Source organism: Garra rufa, chromosome 6, assembly GCF_049309525.1.
Source record: "Garra rufa chromosome 6, GarRuf1.0, whole genome shotgun sequence".
NCBI lineage: Eukaryota > Metazoa > Chordata > Actinopteri > Cypriniformes > Cyprinidae > Garra > Garra rufa.
The window spans coordinates 5,528,667-5,547,421 of NC_133366.1; the positions used below are offsets into that span (position 1 = coordinate 5,528,667).

At 37.4% G+C, this 18,755-nt stretch overlaps 1 protein-coding gene and 1 pseudogene across 1 annotated transcript; both read right to left on the reverse strand.

Moving 5' to 3' along the window:
* Positions 1-1,668: 1,668 nt before the first annotated feature.
* LOC141336759 (B-cell receptor CD22-like) lies at positions 1,669-5,799 on the reverse strand. Its single transcript, XM_073842487.1, has 7 exons — positions 5,745-5,799; positions 4,661-5,008; positions 4,321-4,569; positions 3,467-3,721; positions 1,995-2,252; positions 1,806-1,902; positions 1,669-1,720 (listed from the first exon to the last, which is right to left on the reverse strand). Exons 1-7 carry the CDS (start codon positions 5,797-5,799, stop codon positions 1,669-1,671), a joined length of 1,314 nt encoding a protein of 437 aa, XP_073698588.1.
* Positions 5,800-10,333: 4,534 nt separating this feature from the next.
* LOC141336640 (ras-related C3 botulinum toxin substrate 1 pseudogene) lies at positions 10,334-11,740 on the reverse strand (annotated as a pseudogene).
* Positions 11,741-18,755: the final 7,015 nt, after the last annotated feature.

Sequence of the window (18,755 nt, forward strand, 5' to 3'; positions counted from 1 at the left end):
CTTCCTGGACTGTCGGCTTCATCGAGGAGGACGTCAGCCCCACTCTTGACCCAGAGAGCAGCAAACCATCACCCCGACACGAAGAGCACGAACCCGAGCACACCGCGGATGAGGGACTAGAGCCGCGAGCGACAGAGCCAGAGCCCTCTCCGACTGATCAGGTGCGTGAGCCGGATTCTACATCTGCGACGGCGGATTGCGATGTGGAGCAGGTGAGGGAAGTGGAGAGCCCTGCCCACTGCAACACCGCTGGGGGTGAGCTGGAAGACATCTCTGGGGACTTAATTGACTTCTTTTCCGAAGTTGTGGAGTATAACACGCCTGATTTAATAGAGTTTTTCTCTGAACCACTGGCTTGCATGAACTTCCCCCCCCACCCTCCCTCTTCTGTCTGGATCTGCCTGTTCCCCGCTGGTTCCGCCCAGCCGTCCTGAGTCCCCGCTGGTTCTGCCCAGCCGTCCTGAATCCCCGCTGGTTCCGTCCAGCCGTCCTGAATCCCCGCTGGTTCCGTCCAGCCGTCCAGAGTCCCTGATGTCATCAGCCAGTCCCCTTGCTCACCCTCAGCCCCACCATCCATGCAGTGGGCTCGCCGCAGGGCAGCCATGCTACATCGGTGGCAGGGCTGGAGGATCCCTCAGCTCCGCCTCCAGCCTCACAACCCAGATCTCCACCTCGGACCTCCGACCCTGCGGCTCCACCACAGCTCTCTACGCCCTCAGCTTCACCGTCGCCCGTCGGCCCACCAGCTCCACCGGGCTCCATCGTTCTTCCGGCTCCGCCTTGGTCAGTCGTCGACCATCCGCCGCCTCGGGACTCCACTCCTCTGGCTTCGCCTCGTCCCTCTGTCCCTCCGGCTCTGTCCGGCTCCTCCTTCCTGTCAACGTCGCCTTTGTCCTCTGTCGCTCCGCCTCGGCCGCCAGAGCCTCCGGTTCCGCTTTGGCCCTCCGGATCCGCGGTGTCACATTTCACGTCTGTTTTTGTCTCCCCATGTCATTTTGTGATCGTTTGGTTTAGTCCTCGTTTGTGTAATCACCGTCACCTGTGTTTAATTATGAGTTACCCTTTATAAGTCTGTCTTTGAGTTCAGTGTATTGTCAGTCCTTAATGTTGAGCGAAGTGTGTGAAGATCTCTGTTCCTGCCTTGTTCCTCTTGAAGATTGATATTAAATATAGTTGTTTGAATATTGTCTATCGTCTCGTTCAACACATCTCGTAACAATCACATCATAATGACATTTCTATCATTCACTCACTCATGAGACACAAATATTGTGAGTTCATGTGTAAAAGCTGATAGTCTGCTAGTGAAGTGTGTGAACAACACCAACAAGTAGAATCACTGAAGGAGCAGTTGTTCATCAGTAATGCTCAATCAACACTTAATTAATCACTTAATTATCTAATTTACTTAACTTCAACTCTGCTTCAGTTTTACTTTAACATTCTGTAGATTGCAACAACATGCATAGTGAGCAGTGTTGATTTTGTCGATGAGGGATTTGTAATATTGAACTGCCTTTTCGTGTTGTTTCAGGCCCAATACATTTGAAAACTCTACTAGATTATACAAACTCCTGGATGTTGAATTAGGAATCAGGTGTTTGGACATGAGACGCATAGTGGCTGTAAACATCTCTGCATGCAGGAAAACACTGTAAATAATTGTGATCATCTCACCGCAAACTCCTTCATACCAGATCTTCTGTTCTGTTTAGTAAGACTGTCAGAAGAAAGAAAGAAAAAACGGCACAATCATATATATAGGAACTCTTTGAATGTGATTGTGTTTGAAATGGACGTCTTACCAAAGGTACACTGATGCTCCTCCAAGAAGTACAACAACAACACCACCAACAGCCACACCGACACCAAATGCTTTAAACCACAAAACCCATCTGACTGCTGAAATACAGACAAAAACACATCAGCTGTTCATCCGGACCAAATAAGAGAAATATATTGAAATATAAGCAAGCAGATGCAATAAAACTCACACATGACACATAAAGTCACAGCATCAGAGTATTTCTCTCCATGTTTATTGATGGACTTGCACTTGTATTCTCCACTGTGATCAGAGCTGATCTTTGAGATGCTGAAGATTCTTCCAGATCCAACAAACATTTCTCCTTTAAACCAGCTGAAGTTTAGAGCAAGTGGGTTTGAATCACTGCTGCAGATCAGAGTCACTGAATCTCCCTCCACTATTTCTCCAGACCCATTTTTGGACACTGAGACATTCCTGGGAGGATCTAAACAGGAAAATAATAGATGTCATTTATAATAATTAAAAAAAATGAGCACAAGTGTTTTCAGTGAGCATCAGTGAGCATTTGAACCTTCTGTAATAGTTGCATATGAGTCCCTCAGTTGTCATCAGTGTAGAAAAATCTCAAAATCATACAGTCATTGTTGGAAAGGTTTCAAATACATAAAAATGCAGGAAAACCAGAATGATTTTTCTGAAGAACAGCAGGCACTTTAACTGTTCAGGACAAACAAGGGACTCATGAACAACTATCTGTCACGAGTGAGAGATGGAGGTCTGGGTCCAAATGCAGGGGAAGGATCTTTAATGAACAAAACACAATAAAACAGAACAAACAAAAGGCCAACACGGCACAACACGACTTGAAAATACAAAGTAAACAGAACTAAAACATGAACAAGGAAAACAGAGATCAGGAGCGTGAGAAACATACATACGAAGACAGAAGACAATGCAGCCATGAAGCAGGAGTGAAAGGTGAGAGTTTTTAAAGACCAGAATAATAGTGAACAGCTGTGAGTGAATCAGTGCTAATGACAAAGACAGGTGAATGCAATCAGGAAGTGCAGTGTAGGGAAGGGAAAACAGCGACCCCAAGTGGCTGAGGGAGGCCCCACAGCCCAGATCATGACACTATCACTAAAAAAAAACAAGAAAAAAAAACAGCTGTGTCAGGTAACAACACAATATTAGGAATCAAGTGTATGTAAACTTTTAAACAGGGCCATTTTTATACTCTGTTCATTAATCCACAGAGTTTTTAATGGGCGGGGCTGTTTGAAGTTATTAATAAAGAAACCTGGATGAATGACCTAGTGGGTTAAACCATCATTAACTCACACATGACGTTTAAAGTCACAGCATCAGAGTATTTCTCTCCATGTTCATTAATGGACTTGCACATGTATTCTCCACTGTGATCAGAGCTGATCTTTGAGATGCTGTAGATTCTCCCAGATCCTACAAACATTCCTCCTTTAAACCAGTTGATTTTTGAAGGTGGGTTTGAATCACTGCTGCAGATCAGAGTCACTGAATCTCCCTCCAGTATTTCACAACATGGACTGATGGATACTAAGATGCTCCTGGGAGGGTCTAAAACCAAAAAAATAATAATAATAATAATAATAATCATCAGGAATAATTTGAGATCAAAGATGTTTAGATGATGTGTTATTACAATCATCATTAACTCACACATGATATTTAGAGACACAGCATCAGAGTATTTCTCTCCATGTTTATTAAAGGCCTTGCACTTGTATTCTCCACTATGATTAGAGCTGATATTTGACATGCTGTAGATTCTTCCAGATCCCATCAAAGTTCCTCCATTAAACCAACTGATTTCTGCTGGTGGGTTCGAATCACTGCTACAAATCAGAGTCGCTGAGTCTCCTTCCACTATTTCAACAGATCTGTTTATGGACAATGAGACGCTCCTGGGAGGATCTAATGACAAGGATAATAAAACATTTTTGTACCACCACTATTTAACGGCAAGCTGTAATATTTTTAATAAACTCACACAAATGTTGAGATGATATTTTACTCACACATGACATTTATAGTCACAGCATCAGAGTATTTCTCTCCATGTTTATAGATGGACTTGCACTTGTATTCTCCACTGTGATCAGAGCTGATGTTTGACATGCTGTAGATTCTTCCAGATCCCATCAAAGTTCCTCCATTAAACCAGCTGATTTCTGCAGGTGGGTTTGAATCACTGCTGCAGATCAGAGTCACTGAATCTCCCTCCACTATTTCACCAGATGGACTGATGGACACTGAGACATTGTTGGGTGGATCTAAAAAAAAGGGGTAAAAAATGTTATTCCCATCCATTTTGTCTGGCTGAATCAGACAGTGGTGGGCAGAGTTAGTGTAAACAACCACTGCCAACAAGCCAGGCAATTTTAACTTTTTGTTGTGTCATTTGAATATCAATTCTATTTGGTTTATTACATCATGAGGAGTGTATGCTGTCAATATCCTCTGGCATTTATGAAGAGATTAATATTAATATTAATATTAATATTCAGACATACACGTGACATTGAGATGAACAGCAGGAGAGATGTAAGTGTGTCCATGTAGAGCACAGCTATATCTGCCTGCATCCTCTCTTCTGACTGGCTGCAGCAGGAGTTGATTGTTTGTGTCTCTTCTCTCAGTTAATGGCTGTGAGTTTCTGTACCAGATGAATGTTGCTCTGTCAGTCAGAGTGCAGCTGCTTTTACATGTCAGACGGACTGAATCTCCCTCTGTCACTCTCTCAGGAGACTCCACCTGAAGATCTGAACACAACACACACATTATATCTAGTGCTGCTGTCATACACTCATTATTATTCAACACAGAAGAAGAGGTCAACTTCATCAAAGTCACCTGTGACAGCAAGAGTCACTCCTGGTTTACCAAGCCATGTGCCATCAGGTTTATCAGTAGTGAATCTGAAATAGTACATGCGTGAATCCTTCTGTGTCAAGTGACTCAGTCTGATGGTGCAGTTCTGCTCTTTATCTCCAAGATACTGAAGCCTCTGACTGTATTCAGGATCCTCAGACAGATCTGGATGCTCTTCACCCACTTTCACAGGGTTTTTGGTCCAGAACACTTTCATGATCTGATATTCAGTAGGGTATGTATAAGAACAGTTGATTATCACTGATGAGTTCTTTAGTGCACAGATGTTTGAATGACTGTAACTCACACCCCAATCAGCACTAGAAACATCTGAAACACAGAAATAATAATAATGAAAATGCTTTGTTTAGACGTTGATATTTTATTGAGTGTTTGCTTTAGTTGGGCTCTTGAGTGGTATTGGTCTTGCTCTTGGTCTTGTCTACATCTATGTATAATGCCACAAGCTTCCACAATACAGAATGTACAGAGAGGACATAAAAATTAATAAATAAATGGTGAAAAGAACAGAAATGCTCCACTAGGGGTCAGTGTTGATCTGCAGTTCAACTATTACCCCTCTAGTGGTCAGTTTGAGAGCATTTCAGCACTATAAAGCCTTAAAACAGATTTCATAATAAAGACATCACTAGCCGAGCTTACACACAAAGTAAGAAGATCAGTGGAGAGTGATGAAGAAGAGCAAAATTTAGATATTGTGCAAATAATCACATTTAAATGACTACACTCTTTAAAATAAAAGTGCTTTGAAAGGATCTTTGAAGCGATGTCATGGAAGAACCATTTTTGGTTCCACAAAGTACCATTCAATCAAACGCTCTTTAAGAACCATCTCTTTCTTACCATTTGTATAATCTGAAGAACCTTCTTACACCACAAAGAACCTTTTGTGAAACAGAAAGATTCTTCAGATGTTAAAGTTTCTTTTTGGAACCATATAGACAAAAAAGGTTATTCTATGGCATTGTGAAGCACTTTTATTTTTAAAAGTGTACTCTGAAAAGTAAATATAGCGTGGAGAGTTGCAGTAACATCAGTGACTCACCATAAATCATGAGCAGAAAGATAATAGGAAGAGGAGGAGCCATTCTGATTGACATCAGCACTGCAACACCTACAACAAAAAAATAAATAAATAAATAACTGTACCGAAAATTGATTTTGACATGACACAACATGACCCAATGACACCAAGATCATGATTTTTTTGACAAACATTTCAAAACATATGAGCAAAAATAACCACTATTTGGAGCTCATGACCCATAACACTGTTCCCAAATGTCGCATGTACCTTCAGATCACAGTGTTGCTGAAGTTTCATTTCAATAGATCAACATTTAGCCAAGATATACACTCTTAAAAATGAAGCTGCTTTAAAAGGTTCTTCGCAGTGATGCCACAGAAGAACCATGTTTGCTTCCACAAAGAACCATTCAGTCAAAGGTTCAGAAACAAAAAGGTTCTTCAGATGTTAAATGTTCTTTATAGAACCATTTAGACAAAAAAAAAAAAAAAAAACGGTTCTTCTATAGCATTGTGAAGCACCTTCATTTTTAACAGTGTAGCATCTAAAAAGTTTTGGGTCAACATTGTTAACTCCACATTAGAACTTTTGAACAAAAATAATATTAAAAATATGTTGCTTTATAAGCAACTTTCGGTTGAACTTTTGTAGACCCAATTTGAAGGAGTAGTAAAAAAAAAAAAAATGGAATACAGTACATTGGATGACTACTGTAATGGATTTGTTTTCTTTAAGAGAAAGGTTTCAAGAGTTATAACCAAAAGAACAGAGAATATTTAAACCACTATTGACACTACAGAGTTGGTGCTAAAGACACCAAATTTGGTCAGATTACTATTAACTGCACAAGTGTGCCAACTTTCAATATACCAATCAATATACCGTTTATATCACTGTCATAGACTCACATTTGGGAAGAAGAAGAATCAGCTAGCAGAAAACTAACCATTACAATAGGAGCTACATCACATATAACTTAGTATAGCAAATGTAACTACCACAACAAAAATAATACTTGTGCCAATGTAATGAAAAAAGAAGGACTCACTTTTTTTAGTGTTCCTCAAACATCCCAGAAATCGTCTTTGTCAAATGTTACATCAGATGAATTCTTCATCAGCAGCAATCATGCTCACTTTTTCCAGGACCTTTTTTATGTGTGTGTGTGTGTGTGTGTGTGTGTGTGTGTGTGTGTGTGTGTGTGTGTGGTGGGGGGGGGGGGGTCTTATTGCTAAGAATGACCATTCAGCAGTTCATATGTTATGCTGTCATTGTGGACTACTAATGTCATTTATATTAATACATATATTAATACAAATTAATAATTTAATAAAAATACTATTTAAAAAATACTATACTAATAAAAAATATTTAACAATTTAAAATTATTTGTTGAGCACTTTTAAGAAGAAAATTTTTCTTCTTAAAAGAAATTTATGTATGTATTTATTTTACCATTTCTTTGTCAAATAAACTTTCCTTCTAAAAACAGGAAATGTTCCGCATTTTAGGAGTGTGTGTGTGTGTGTGTGTGTGTGTGTGTGTGTGTGTGTGTGTGTGTGTGTGTGTGTGTGTATTACTTCACTGTCAGTGTCCTATATATGGGATGATAATGGGCTGAGCAAAAAACTATCACTAACAATAGAAGATATGCTGTATATTAACATGAGAACTGTAAACTGATAAGATTTCACATGGATAATTATTTTTAATACAAGTATATTGCTTTTTGTATTGTCAATATAATGACATCTTTGTTTTTGTCCCCACAGTTATCACAATAATCTGTTTATTTGGCATATTTAAAAATCTAAAGTGTCTTACTTTTAGTTATATGTTTGGCTTTTTTGTGCCTTTATTAAATAAGACAATGTCAAGATCAGACAGGAAAGCACAGGGTGAAGAGAAGGGAACAGGATCAGCACTATGCATATCAGAGGCTATCAGCTCCGACCTTCCTGCTAATTTGGAGTTAAAGTTGTTCGGACAGCTTTGAATGCATTATCCAATAGTGGCGGACTTGAACCCCCTGTGGGAGTGACGTCCTGTTCAAGAAGCCTATATCACTGCATTATTACTTCCAACATGTGTGTACTAGGTTTTAGTACTTCCTTGGCTCTGCAGCATTAAGATAACATTCACAGGTTACTCTTTGCAGTAATGAAGTTTATTATCAGCCTCCAGAGAGCCACTTTAGACACAACAGAGCAACTCAACAAACAGAAAAATAAACACTCATTGATACCTTGCAGATTGTGTTAAAGGGGTCCTATTATGCTCTTTTACAATCTCTTTATTTTGGTTTAGGGGTGCACTAGAACATGGTCTCTTGCTTGGTGGTTTGAAAAACACATTATTTTTAACATAATTTACATTATTACAACAGCTTTCTCCCCAGGCTGGCACAAGTGGCTCGGTTAGTTCTAGGTTTGAAAAGCTCCGCCTCCCGAAAAACTAAATGTGTTGTGATTGGTTAGCAGTCCCACTGCGTTGTAATTGATGGACAGCTTAGACAGCATTTTAGTTATGTTACGCCCCTTCCCAAAGCAGCAAGTTCCGTGTACAATGGCGCAAACTACTAAAGTAATTCCTGGGTTTTAAATATGGATATTTTTCCTACAAAAGATCGCTAAGGTGGGCTTTTACTGGCTTTTTTGAAAACTACTTATCTCCATTTTTAGTGGACTTCGAGATTTGCAACTTTGTAGATCTTTTTTATGTCCAAACATACACACCACACACTGGCTAAAAATCAAAAAGTGAAAAAGCATAATAGGACCCCATTAAATATACTCAAATGATGTGCATGTGCTCCATAGCATTATATATTTATCTAACAGACTATATACTTATTAAGAAACAGAAGCCTTTGACAAGATTTTTGTAATAATAGGTTAGGTTAGGTTATCATTGCATTTATGTGATGCAAAGACAGTGTTCCCAAAAAACTTAAAGCTATGTACCTGTTCAGTGTCCTGACTGTTTATAGTTAATCACAGACCAACGTTTTCATTGTTGTTAAGACATTCAGCCAAACATTATGGCTGTTCAAGCAGTGTAAACACATCCCTTCTATAGTCCAGTCCATTATTTCATTTGGAGTCACCCTAGTGGTGATCAGTGTTGGACTCTTGATGGCTTATGTAAGTGTTTCTCTGAATGCTGTAATTGGGTGTTTATTTATAAAGTGATTTATGTTGTGACACAATAACCATATTCACTGATAATAATAATTTTGGGGGCAGGGTTGGGGGGCAGTTGTGGCCTAATGGTCGAGAGTCGGACTTGTAACCCAAAGTTCATGGAGTCAAGTCTCGGTACCAGCAGGGATTTTAGGGGGGAGTGAATTTACAGTGCTATCTACCACCCTTAATAGCACCACTGAGGTGAGACCCTTGACCAAGGCACAAAAACCCCAACTGCATCCCCAGCGCCATTTTTGCTTTCCTTTCCTTAATTTTATTTACAGATAGTGTTGATTTACTGTTGGTATGTTATCTGGGAGAACTTTTGAACACGACAAATCCATAATTACAACTTCAAAAGTTTACAGCTTAAAACTTGAAAGATTAAAATAGTGCAAAAAAGCTCAACATTAACCAGTTACCTATGATGTGCAACACAAACACCTTTATGACCCTTTAAGGACCACCTGAAAATAGTCTGGGCCTGCTGCCATCGGGCTGTTCTGCCTGCATAGCAGAATTCATAACTTCATATTCTTCTGTTTTACAAAATAATAGTCATAAAACTGAGCTGAAAGGGCACTATTGGCGGACCTACCTGACCCCCTATTGTGGTATCACACTAATCACACACGAGGGGACATTAAAACAATTCACAACCAGTTTAGTAAGTAGCGAGGGTTGATTTGGCTTTGCTTTTTTTGGATTATGAAATATGCAGTATGATTTTACTGGAGTGTAGTTCATATCCAAGTGTGAAAGAACAAATGATGGATGACATTTTCTTGCTGAGCATTTCCTGAGAAAACTTTCTTTGTAATGTTGGTGTGTTGCCAGGAATAGGTTTGAGATACACTGGTGAAATAAAAGGTAAAGTATGTTTTAAATAAACAAACAAACAAATAAACTAATATGGTTACAGTCACCCCTAGTGAATGTGTCTTGAAAACTTTGCTAAAGCAAACTGCTTAAGCATCACATTTTGTGATTTTGCTACATTTCCGTTAAAACTGTGATTTGCCTGATGAATTATTTTCAGTGTTTTCAGTGGTACAGATAGTAGATGATATTGTAGCTGTTGACCCTGTAGGGAGACATTATGAGGTTCATAAATAAACAAATAAATAAATTAGAGGGGCGGGTTACTTTAATTTAACTGGGAGGGTTAGTGAATGCTGTGTAATTCCAAACCAATGCATTCTTGGTTAAAGCAATGTAAACAAACCAATACATACTTGAACAATTCACTGACTATTTGAACAAACCAATTATACTTAATCAAATTTCATCAAACCTGTTTTCAAACCAATACAGTATATATGACCCTGGAGCACAAAACCAGTCTTAAGTAGGTCTATTTGAAGCAATAGCAAAAAAATACATTGTATGGGTCAAAATTATAAATTTTTATTTTATGCCAAAAGTAATTAAGTAATTCAATTTTTGAATAGTAATATGCATTGCTAAGAACTTAATCGGGACAACTTTGAAGACAATTTTCTCAGTATTTTTTCAAAAAAAAAATTTTTTCACCCATTTCAGATTCCAGATTCTCAAATAGTTGTATAGTTAATAGTTGTATCAAATATTGTCCTATCCAAACCATACATCAATGGAAAGCTTATTTTTCCATCAGTTTTCAGATGATGTATAAATCTCAATAAATAAATACCATTTTGAATGCTTTTGTGGTCCACATATAATTGATCAGATCAATATTTACTTGTTTAAACAATTTAAAATTTAATACATTAACATATACTGCCCTCCAAAGGCAAAGTGCAGTAACTACACATTTGGTCAAAATTCAGTTACGGCTTAAAATGGACTTTGTGACAATTGTTTTGTCTTGTGGCAAACTCTCCTGGTTCAATTGTGTCCCGTTTCAGAGATGACAGATTAGAGATGAGAGTTTCAACATGTTTGACTAGCTGTTGTAAAATCTTTAAAGGCATTTTTCTCAGTTTCAGTGTTGGCGTAGTTACTGCACTTTGCCTTTGGACGGCAGTATACTCGAGCAAACAAATGTATCAAAAGTCATATACTTGACCAAACCAATATTTACTTGGACACAATTTTTCCCTTCTCAAGTCTGCACAGATTGCAGATGGTGAGGTTTGTGAAGTCAGTTTAGGTGATTAAACACTGTCCCTCTCTTTTCTTCACTGGGGATGAATCCAGAGTTGGATCCAGGGCCACCCGAACAGCTTCATCGAACACCGTCTTGACGCCCTTCTGTGCTGATGCTGAACACTCCAGATACTCTACTGCTCCTATTTCTTTAGCCACAGTCAGGCCTTGCTGGTAACTGATGGCAGTTTGTTTGTTCTTTTTCAGCTTTTCAATGGTGTCCTTGTCGTCTCTTAGATCAAGTTTAGTCCCAACTAGAACGATCGGAGTGTTGGGGCAAAAATGCCTTACCTCTGGATACCACTTATCAAGGACGTTCTCTAATGATTCTAGATCCACAAGAGAGAAACAGATCAAGAACACATCAGTCTGAGGGTAGGCAAGTGGTCGAAGTCTGTCATATTCCTCTTGTCCTGCTGTATTAAAAAGCCCCAGGTTGATTGGATTCCCATCGACACTCACAGTGACCGCATAATTATCAAACACAGTGGGGACGTATCCACTCGGAAAACAACCAGTGGTGTAGCTGATCAGAAGGCTTGTTTTGTCAGCAGCCGCGTCCCCCACGATCACACACTTTATGGTCTGCATCTGTGTTTACTTTGCACACTGTCCTGTTATCTGCGAATAAATCAATAAAAGCTGCTCTGACGAAGATAATTCAACCTCACAATTTTAAAAACACAGCAACTCCACACAGAAAAGAAGTGCATAGTCGATAAGACTTAATAGATGTTATGATTCACTTAAATTTGACTGAGTAAAAATAGCCTACCGATGGCATTTCAACACATATGCTGCTGCTCCAGTTGAACAAACAGCCACACCTCAAAATCAGAAGGGTTTTCATAGATTTTACAGCATTATAAAACATGTTGGGTAAATCAATAACCATTATGCATTCAACACTGTGTTAAAAATTATACATGAACAGGAAGGACTGTTTAGTTTATTCATATTCTGGCAATGAAATACAGATTGTTGTGGGAACACTGTGAACAAATTAAAGAATAATCATTATTCGTCCTGCCCCTGAGAGAAAACAGTACACACAGTACTGCAAATTTAAATGCATTATCCATATGAAATCCACATTGCAAATGATAAGTTTTAATGTATTCATCCAAACATAAAGTTTATAGTTTGTGTGTGTGTGTCTATGTGTGCTGGCTGTTTGCTCAGCACACAACACACACATGCACACTCACACATATAAGTACAGAAGTATTGGGTTTCCATTTCTGCTGTACAAACTGTGTTTTCTATCCCCTGCCTCTAAACCTAGCGCACACACAAAACTACAGGCATAAAGCATTGTGTTTGTTACACACTAGAAAAGAAAGAAACCATCAGTCACAACTGAACCTGTTTGAAGTGTGAAATCAATCTTTTCAAGCCAGACAGACAGACACACCTCTGATGGCTGAGGATTTTCTTGTAAATCAGTGTATTCCTGTAAGAGTCACTGTTTAGTTACAGTGTTTCTCGGCCAGCCCAGTTGAACCAGTTCTTCAGTTTTACGTGCTCTGCAACATTTCACCACCATAGAAATTACACATATTTAGAGTTTCTTTTTTTTTTTTCAGCCCTGATCAAAGAATAAGATTTATTTTTACATTTAGTGTAATCATGTAAAATAGCTACATTTAAAAACAACTGAAAACTTGGTATTTTCCATTTTTACTCCAGGTATAAAGATTAATTTTATATCTTTATATCATGCATTTGCAGCCTGCAGAATTGTCTTTGATCTATTGCATAAATTATGGGGAAGGGGGGTTCACATGCACTTTTTTCATTCAATTTGAACCTAAGCAAAACCTAATTTGTCAGATAGTTTGTGAGCATGTTTTGCTTTAAGATCTGTCAGTCATGTTTTTTTTGTGCTCTCTGTTTTGAACTTTGGTATAATTTTCTATAATTGATGTGCTACAAAAATCAGCTTTCCTATAAGCTGTGTAAATTAAAGTCACAATATGTAAAAAAAAAAAAAAAAAAAAAAATTTGATTAAAAACAACTAGAAAAGTGATATATATTTTGCTGGCTTGACATGCCATGATCCAAATGTTTTCAAGAATGTTTAAATCCAGAGAAATATATTTTTTACATGCGTAAAAATATGTAAATATCTCAATATGTGCAATTCATCTTTATTCCTTTAGGTGGCACAATAGACAATAATGATGTGTTGTTTCACTTGTAACTATCGCAGACATAAAACAACAGAATGTCACTGTTACTTGATGGTGGATGGATGTGGTAAATAAGCTGCCAGCGATCAAAACATTGACTTTGAAGTCATTGAAAATGAAACCTTTGAGAATATGATTGAGATCACGAATATCAGACAGATGGTGAATGTACATTTTGAGGATGACGGCGATCCTAAAATCATCTTGTAAAATTGAACCCTTTTTAGTTTCAATAGATAACGAAATATGCTTTATTTTATTCTTCTGTAATTTTTCTTAAAGGGCTCATCAAAAGCAAAACTCACTTTTACATGTAGTTTGAACATTAATGTGTGTTGCCAGTTTGTGTACACAACCACCCTACAATGATAAAAATCCACCCAGTGGTATTTTTTTAATCTTTAAAAGTAATATCTCCTTTTTAAAATCAGGTAATTCTCAGCTTCTTGTTGTTGTGACGAAACACAGACAGAGACCCCTCCCACAATAATTGATTGACATAAGCGCCTAACCTTAGCCCCGCCCTCACCGAGCTGAAACAGTCCCACTCCGATCGCCATTGTGTGACTCAGGTGCAGAGGAAGACAAGAATGTGAGGTGTTCTGTTGTTGGATGTAATAATGAACATAGTAGTCATTTATTCCTGACATCTGAGCCGCTGAAGACGCAGAGGAAAACGTTACTTTAGTTTTTAAAAGGAAAGCGCCGATCCTGATCGACATATGCCTCTATGTTCGTGTGAATGATTCGTGATGCAGCTTCACCCACAGCAGAAGTGAGTATAAAGGGTTTTTTTTATGAATGTTTGCGAATGGCCTTTCTTATAATGTGCTTGTTGGAAAGTTTCACGCTAAACGTGGCTAAATGTGGCTAAAGTAAACATTACATTTCATAATCCCACATCAGAGACTGGAGATGCCAGCAGAGCTCATATGCATTTAAAGGACCATGCAATAAAATGAGTTGAGTAGATTTTGAACTGATTTTGCAGTGTTAGGGGTAACACATTTCACATGTAGTCAGATTACTTTTTTCCAAGTAACTAATGCATTACTTTTTATTTACAAGAAAATATCTGATTTACACAACAGGTCCCACTACAATGATGGCATGTCAGCATATGTCACATTCCTGCACTTGCAAGCCTGGAGAGAAAATACATCACAGACTGAGTAATTTACAGTAATTGAGAATGTGTGTGTGTGTGTGTGTGTGTGTGTGTGTGTGTGTGTGTGTGTGTGTGCACTCATGCATATACATATACTGTATAGGTTAGGCAGAAACATACATTATTTACGTTTTAGCCTTGTGAAACCAGCCAATTAACTGGAAATGCCTGCTTTACATATTCATTTACATACAGTGTGCTCATGGAAGACCATAAATACAGACCACGTTCTGATTGACATCAAGTTAAGGACCTCGCCGATTCAAGCTCATCACTCAAAGCCTCTAGAGAAGTGATGGGTTAACAGCAGCAAAGGAGGTAGTGAGAACTACAAGAAGAAGTACAATTATCAATACAGAAACCATTGCCATAAAGGCAGCAATAATGTCAACGTTTTTAGATTTAATAACAACTGGGGTGGTTTTGAAAACAGTAACTTGGTTTTACCAGACCTACATTGTATGGTAGATTGTGGAGGTTTTAATGGTCTGCCAAACTATAAGGGCCTTAATAGGCTTTAATTTGGGAAACTTTAATGAAGGCTTGGATTTGAGTGGAGGCTTCGAAATGGGAGGCTTTGGAGGCTTTGATTTTGTAAAGCCAACAGCACTGCAAACACTTGTATTATGTCTATCAAATGACCATCTTGTTTGGCATCCTTCAGGTTGAATTAAGACATTTTAAAGGGTCGGGATACTCCATTTTTATTTAGAAAGAAGCCACTTATGCCCTTGTTGGTAAAACCGGTATAAAACAAAATGAAAGTTTTGTAAAATGTAAATATTTATATATAAAAACAATAAAAGTGTATGTAATTTAGATGGCTAAGTAAACGTGTGTGTGCACTCATCCATATACAGGTTGGGTAGACACGTATGGTATGCAAGTTTTAGTCATGTGAGATCAGGTAGATTGGCTGGAAACGCCTGCTTAGAAGACGTTAAATACAGAAGGCATTCAGATCAACACCAGGTTTAGATTTGAGAACATTTCCAGCTCAGCTTGTGGTTGAACTGATCGCTTAAACCTGCTAAAGCAATGGGTTCTAAGAACAGCAAAGGAACATGTAAGAACTGCAAGAGGAACTATAATAATAAAAAGAGAAGAAACCGTAATCTTCAAAACCGTGCACTCGTCAACATGTATAAAACGACTGCAGAAATGGGCGATTTTCAGCCTGGTGATGTTTACTTCACTTATGAAGGCTGTGATGGTGCTGGAATGGTTGATCCTACAGGAGGTGTCTGTTATGTCTATGGAGACACCACTGGTCTGGGAGGCTGTGTAGATATGACTGGTCTGGGAGGCTATAATTATACTGGAGGCTTGGATTATACTGGAGGCTATGGAGACTTCACTGCTGTGGGAGGCTGTACTGACTTGAGCGGTCTGGGAGGCTTTGATTTCTCTGGAGGCTGCAGTGATTTTGGAGGTTTTGGTGATATGGGAGGCTTTGATTTCTTTGGAGGCTGCAGTGATTTTGGAGGTTTTGGCGATATTTTGGGAGGCTTTGATTTTGGTTTTTGAATTAGCTAAGAAAGGTAAGTTAGTTTAAATGCATTGCTTTTAAAATATGGATTTGGAAGGGGAAAAAAACATCTCTACTGTGGAAGTTTAATCAAGGTTAAATTTAAAATGTAAAATTTAAAAATTTGAAATTTGAAATTTAAAAAAGAATGCAAATGTGTCAAAACAAGCTTAGATTTGGAATAAAAAATATGTACTTACTACTCATACCATTTGATTTATTATTTGCAAATATCTTAAATTAAGTTATTTTTCACAGCCCATTGGCCTAAACATCATTGCATTTCATTACATTGATGATTTAACAATTTAATTCAATACTGAATCATGCTGTGTCTCTAGTGCATAATCTTTCTGGAGAAAATGGATTTGGAGATGCCTCAGAGCTTAGGATGGGTTTCAGATCCAGTGAAGAACATCATCCAACACCACTGCCATCTGCAATAAACACCAGGACATCTCTAGTGCCATTATGGATAATAAACATCATCAAGACAATGTTATCAAACACAGATTGAGCCAAAAGACCAACATCAACTGAATAACGATGTAATTAAATAAAACAATACTTTAACTAGTGTCTGATTATAAATTGAGATGTGTGTGAAAGAACTAATCTACAAACACTGAGGTAAACTGGTTATATGTCTCTAAGTTTTGAAGGGCAAGCTTTTCCCAAAAATGAAGATCTGGAAACACGTCTGACAACATTTTTAAGCCTCATTTTGAAAAAAAAAAAAAAAAAATGTCTTCTGCTTTTTGTGTGTGTGTGGGGGGATTTGATTTGACATCTTCTGAAGTCAGTGTGTTGAAAACTAGTGACAGATTGTAAAGGTTCAGTCACATTAGACCATCCACGTGACTTCTGGGCAAAGAAAACAAACTCAAAGCTGACGGGAAAGTGAAATGTTTTAACAAAGATAGAAATTCTTATCATTCTTTTTAAATTGTACTCTTACAAGTTATGTTTGTGATTGCTGAAATGTACTGTGCATGTTTTAAAAGCCATAGAGGGAATAAACGGTGTATGATATGACCAATCTGTCTTATGATTTTATAGTCTAGATTTGTGGGGTGATCAAAAATGTGGAATTTGATGTTCTTACTATATGCTTAGTAGAGATATGAGTTAAAACAATCATATACAAGTCAACATGTAGCCTTACTGTTTTTATGCATTTCTTGACATATAAATATGGGTAAAATTGTTTGATTGTTGAGTTTGGTCTTTTTTATGGCCAAAATCATTAGGGTATTAAATAAAGATCATATTCTGTGAACAGATTTTGTAAATTTCCTACCGTACATACACTACCATTCAAAAGTTTGGGGTCAGTACATTTTTTTTTTTTTTTTAAGAAATTAATACTTTTATTCAGCAAGGATGTATTAAGTTAATAATTAAAAGTTTATTAAAAGTTAATAAATAATTTACATTGTTATAAAATATGTATATTTTGAATCAACACTGTACTCTTTAAACTTCATGAAAGAATCAAATAATAAAAATAATAATAATAAAATAATAAAAATAATATTTGGCTGCACAACTGTTGATATTATCCAACATTGATCATTCTAATAATAAATCAGCATATTAGAATGATTTCTGAAGGATCATGTGACACTCAGCTTTTCATCACAGGAATAAATTATTTTTTAAAGTATGTTTTTTTTTCTGTATTTTAATCAAATAATTGCAGCCTTGATGAGCATAAGAGACTTCTTTAAAGACTATTACAAGTCTTACTGACCCCAAACTTTTCAACGGTAGTGTAATCAATTTTTTTTTTTTTTGATTACTAAACACTTCATTTGGACACAAAGGCGATTTTCTCAATATTTAGATTTTTACTTATTTTATTTTATTTTTTGCACCCAGATTCCAGATTGATAAATAGTTGTATCTCGGCCAAATATTGTCCTATTCTAACAACCATACATCAATGCCAAGCTTATTTAGTCAGCTTTCAGATGATGTATACATTTAAATTTCAATAAATTGACCCTTATGACTGGTTTTGTGGTCCAAGGTCACATATTATGTATATTTGGTAGTTTAAACCAGTCCTGAAACCATCCGAGTTAGTGAACTTTTTTTCCAGGGTCCTCACCTTTCACTCTAATAACAGGTTTGATGGAATTTACATTTTTAAGATATTTCTGTTTATGTTGCAAGTCTTTTTTATTTGCATAGTATGTTTTTCGCAACCAGTGTTTACAGAACATTTACAAAAAATTGGGTCAAAATGAAACTGATTTTTAGAAACATGCAATGCCAGTGAACGGTCACCAAAACTTTGATGCTTTAAACATTGAATAACACAGCATAAATATAATTCATACTATTCCAGTTGTTTAATTCTTGTCCTCTGAAGAAACATAATCAGTTTGGCAGAGAACAAAAGAAAATGTAAGTTCTTTTTCACAATATATCTTGATTGTTTGTTCAGATCAACTGGAAGATGCTGCAGTAAGAGGCAGGGCACAAAGGAACCAATGCTGAGCCCTGGGGGCGGAGCCACACATGATTGACAGGCATCACTGTTAAAACTTTACAGGGCTGTGGACTTTCAGGAACTGAGTTTGACACCCCTGGTCTAAACTGATGAAGTTGTCATTCACACTGATGTTCAGTGGTGGATATAAGCGCTTTCTTATACAACATATTCCTGCTTTATATCGTAATTGTTCATTGTAAGCTAAACTACTGCACAAAATTAGAATTGTGCAGCTTCACAATGAACAATATATAATTTTATGGTCTTAAAATGTTTTCTATTTTACTTAAGTTTTAGTCCACTAATGTTGCTCTCTTGTTTAGGG